The sequence below is a fragment of the Arachis ipaensis genome, chromosome B04 (genome assembly GCF_000816755.2).
Source record: "Arachis ipaensis cultivar K30076 chromosome B04, Araip1.1, whole genome shotgun sequence".
In the NCBI taxonomy this organism is placed as follows: Eukaryota; Viridiplantae; Streptophyta; class Magnoliopsida; order Fabales; family Fabaceae; genus Arachis; species Arachis ipaensis.
In genome coordinates, this window is record NC_029788.2 from 3,961,121 (window position 1) to 3,965,652 (window position 4,532).

Below are 4,532 nucleotides of genomic sequence, written 5' to 3' on the forward strand. Positions count from 1 at the left end.
TAATTAATAAAAAAAAATTATTAAATAAAATTTTACATTAATCTCATACCATTAAAATTATCATTAATAGCTATTTAATGACTACAAATCACAAAAATTGCTGCCCCTAACACTCCTCTTATAAAAAAATTAAAACTTCGAGGACAAATACTTATAAGTAATTGGGTGAATGGTAGGGACCATTATAAAAATTTATTTATATACCGGAAATGATTTTTAGTGTGGAGATCGATAAGGAAAGAGGAATCTTCAAGGTATTAAGGAAGTAACAAGTAACTGTGTTGCCGTTGGCTACGGTGGATCGGTCAATTTAGCAATTAGGAAAGTCGTCGAGGGCGGCGGGCGATCCCCATCGAAATGGATTTCTTGGAACTGGAGGCAGTGGAAGGCTTGAGGTGGTCATGGAACTCATGGCCAACCTCGAAATCCGAAGTTTCGTCTCTCATAATCCCCCTCTCCATCATGTGCACCCCTCTCATGCAACCCCCCGAGCTTCCCATCGTACCCTGCGACCCTCTCAACTGCTCTCGATGCGACGCCGTTTTGAATCCCTACGCCCGTCTCGACTACCAGTCTCGCATCTGGCACTGCCCTTTCTGCTCCCAACGCAACCCCTTCCCTCGCTCCTACTCCGACATCGCCGATACCAATCTCCCCGCCAAGCTCTTCCCTACCTATAGCTCCGTCGAATACGCCCCCGCTCACGTGCCTTCTAGTTCTAACTCCCTCCTCTCACGTGCGCCTATTACTTCTCCTCCTTCTTCTTCTTCTCTTCCTCCTCGCGTGCTGTCTTCGTCTTTCTCTTCTTCGTCTTCGCTGGTTAGTGTCGCCGCTGCTGCTGCTGATCCGCGTGGGCCTGGGCTTGGGCCTGGGCCTGCTTTGGTGTTTGTTGTGGATCTCTCCTCTGCGGAGGACGAGTTGCGTGCGCTTAAGAAGGAGCTGCTGCTGGTCATGGAACAGTTGCCGGAGAACACCCTTGTTGGATTAGTTACCTTTGACTCCATGGTTTATGTTCACGATCTTGGCTATTCTGAGTGCTCAAAAGTTATCCTATTCCATGGCGATCGTGAAGTTTCGTCTAATCAGGTACTATAGGTAGTTAATTCTAATTCATTTTTTAGTATTTGGCATTGTATCTGGTTATTCAAATTAATCCGACTAGCACTCTGACTGGGCTTAAAGTGTGAGGGCTAGTTTAAGTTAGTGATTGAGATAGTTGCTGACTAGTGATTGATTTGAATTAGGTTTCGCAATTTGGTTGTGACAGTTGTAAAGAAGTAGAAGAGAATCACATATTTAGTTGGTAGGAGTTCATTCAATCTTGTTTTAAGTTCTACTTTTTCAAGGACTTACATGCTATGCTGCTTTATTATCATTTATTGTGAAATGTCATAATCATCAGCTAGATTAAGTTTCTACTTTTTTCGTTGCAGAACAATCTAATCTGCACTGTCCCTAAAATATTTGTTTTTTTTTTTTCTTTGTTCACAGACCAGACAGTTCCTCAACATTAGTCACGCCCACCACCAGCTGCATCATGGACAAACGCCTGTTGTCCCAAAGCAGGGATATTTGTTGCCAATTTCAGAATGCGAGTTCAGCATCACCGCGGCAATTGAAGAGATCCATTGTATGTGGAAGTACACTTCAGGAAGGCGTCCTCTAAGGTCCACGGGTGCTGCAATATCAGCTGCACTTGGAGTTTTAGAGTCTTGCCAAATAAATACTGGGTCGAGGATCATGGTCTTCACATCTGGACCTGCTACACTAGGACCAGGTGTGGTTGTGGACTCGGATCTCGCCCAAGCCATGAGAACCCACCAGCACATCATGAATGGGCATGCAAGACACCATGAGAAGTCTTGTAGTTTCTACAAACGAGTTTCCAAGAGGCTCTGTGATGCATCTGTTGTTCTTGATCTGTTTGCTTGTTCTCTTGACCAAGTTGGAGCGGCTGAGCTTCGAGAACCTGTTGAGCGCTCAGGTGGGTTTATGATTCTTGCTGAGTCTTTCGAATCAGATCAATTCAGGAAATGTTTGAGGCATCTATTTGAACGTGATGATGGTGGCTATTTGAAGATGAACTTCGATGCTACCATTGAAGTAGTGACAACGAAAGATGTGAAAATCTGTGGAGCACTTGGTCCTTGTGTGTCTCTTCGAAAAAAGAATAGTTTAGTAAGTGAGAGTGAGGTTGGAGAAGGGGGTACCTGTATGTGGAAGTTAAATACTCTGACCGACAAGACTTGTATTGCTTTTTTCTTTCAAGTAAGCAACGAACAGAAAATCCAGCCTGGTTCTGCATTTTTAATTCAGTTTATCACACGATACAGACAAGGGAACTTGGGAATCCGGAAGAGGGTGACCACAGCTGCAAGACGATGGGTTGGGAATTATTCAACCGATATTGCTGCAGGGTTTGATCAAGAAGCCGCAGCTTCGGTTATGGCAAGACTTGCTATTCTCCGGGCAGAGACATGCTATGCCCGTGATGTGATTAGATGGCTGGATGACACACTTATCCGTTTTGCTTCCAAGTTTGGGGATTATGTGCCGGAAGATCCTTCTACATTCCGGCTTTCTTCCAACTTTTCCCTTTATCCCCAGTTTATGTTCCACTTAAGGCGATCTCAATTTATTGATGTCTGTAACACTACACCTGATGAAACTGCTTTTTTCCGACTAATGCTAAATCGCGAAGGAGTAGTGGGCTCTCTTATAATGATTCAACCTACGCTTTTCCAATATTCATTTGATGGGCCCCCTGTGCCAGTACTTCTAGACATTCGTTCCATTTATCCAGATGTTATCTTGCTCTTTGATTCCTACTTCCATGTGGTGATTCATTATGGGTCCAAGATTACTCAGTGGAGAAAGCTTGGTTATGATAGGGATCCGAATCATGAGAACTTCAGAAAGCTGTTGGAAGCCCCAGAATTGGATGCACAGCAATTGGTGATGGAACGGGTGCCAGTGCCAAAGTTTATAAGATGTGACCAGCATAGCAGTCAGGCAAGGTTTCTTCTTGCCAAGTTGAATCCATCCGTAACTCAAAATTCAACATACACAGATGGTTCGGACGTCGTCTTTACAGATGACTTGAGCTTGCAAGTATTTTTAGATCACTTGCAGGTCTTGGCGGTGCAAGGGTAATAAAAAATGACATTAATTAGGTTTAGGCTCTTCAGCATGGTCATACGAGAAAGATATCTGTAAGTAGCTTACAAAGAAGAGGTTTCCGTGTTTTTGGCAGAAAGTATTTCCTTGGTTACTTTTGAATTGTAAATTCTCTGATTTCTTCTGTATGATTACAATTTTATTTAGTAAACTAGTTTTGAAGATGTAGCTTCTGTTTATTGTTTCTTTGTCTAGGAAGTAGGAACTGGGTTATCCGCCCAAATTTCTCTGCCTATATTGTAAATATCATTTGGTATGATTAAAAGAATGCCCCGTTTCGTTTATTTATGATTTGTCTTGAAGGTAGCGAATAAATCTTTACTCTTCTTTTGGTTGGAAAGGTTAGTATGATTGTCAGGAGTCATAACTCATAAGTAAGTGTCAGCATTAGCAATTTAGCATCTCATATGCAAGCAATCTGAGTAATTCTTCGAGGATTGGAAAAATTTTGTCTCAAACTTATTACAGGTTGGCTTGATCTTCTCTGGTCTGTTTTTCAACACAAGAACAATTTTCGACATTCAAGAGCCAAATTTCGTCTGCTATCCAGTAAGGATTCAAAGTTCAATACTTCAAGAATATGGTGAGATCTAGATTCAGAAACTTTATTAGATTGATTCGGGATAAGAACTCCAACCTCTGTTGTGCCATGTATACAGCATATGCCATGAACGAAGGGCGATTTCTTCTGCATAGAAGGTTGGTGAATTATGCAAAATCTTTCTTGCGTTGGCATGGATTTTTTCTTAGAAAACTGAGATAGAAATGTTTGCCAACTTCACAGCTATGATATGATAACCAGTTCCTGAATTCTGTGTTAGTTCCATGCTGATTTTCTCCAGCATTCTGTCTATTCTGGCAAGATTCTAAATCATTACTATTTCCATACATGTTTATAATTGTTCCACTAATGGTATGCAGAAGTTGTTAACAGTTTTTACCAATTTTTATGTTTTCCTTGGACGGTTATTCTTTGTGTAATTTTGTGTTCAGGTTCTAATATCTTAGATCAGAATTACTCCTCTTATGGCAATCGATCAAAGAAGTGAATCAAAGAGGAAAAAAAATACAAAGAATAAAAACAGCAATCATAAAGTTAATCCATACAAACATGTCGAAAAGAAATATATCAAATGATTAATCATCCCATATTTCATATACAAACAAATGCATAAACGTTGTTTTGATATCTGAAAATGTTCTACTATTTATAAAAGTTTCAAGTCATGCCTTAATCTTCACAAAATTTCAAAATTTAAAGTACAAATGACTTAGGATCGAGGATGAAGTTTACATGAATGGTAAAACATAAATGACAAAAAAATAAATTCGACAATGGAACGTACTCAATCAGA

General features: G+C 40.5%; 1 protein-coding gene across 1 annotated transcript; it reads left to right on the forward strand.

The window, feature by feature from the left end:
- Window positions 208-3,492, forward strand: LOC107638472 (protein transport protein SEC23). The gene is made up of 2 exons (XM_016341771.2): window positions 208-1,086; window positions 1,492-3,492. Exons 1-2 carry the CDS (start codon window positions 358-360, stop codon window positions 3,151-3,153), a joined length of 2,391 nt encoding a protein of 796 aa, XP_016197257.1. The 5' UTR covers window positions 208-357; the 3' UTR covers window positions 3,154-3,492.

Excerpts from the sequence above, each read along its gene's own strand:
- LOC107638472 (XM_016341771.2), top strand. The coding sequence starts at position 358 with ATGGATTTCTTGGAACTGGAGGCAGTGGAAGGCTTGAGGTGGTCATGG. Across the intron at positions 1,087-1,491 it reads GTGAAGTTTCGTCTAATCAG|ACCAGACAGTTCCTCAACAT; the intron begins GTACTATAGGTA and ends CTTTGTTCACAG.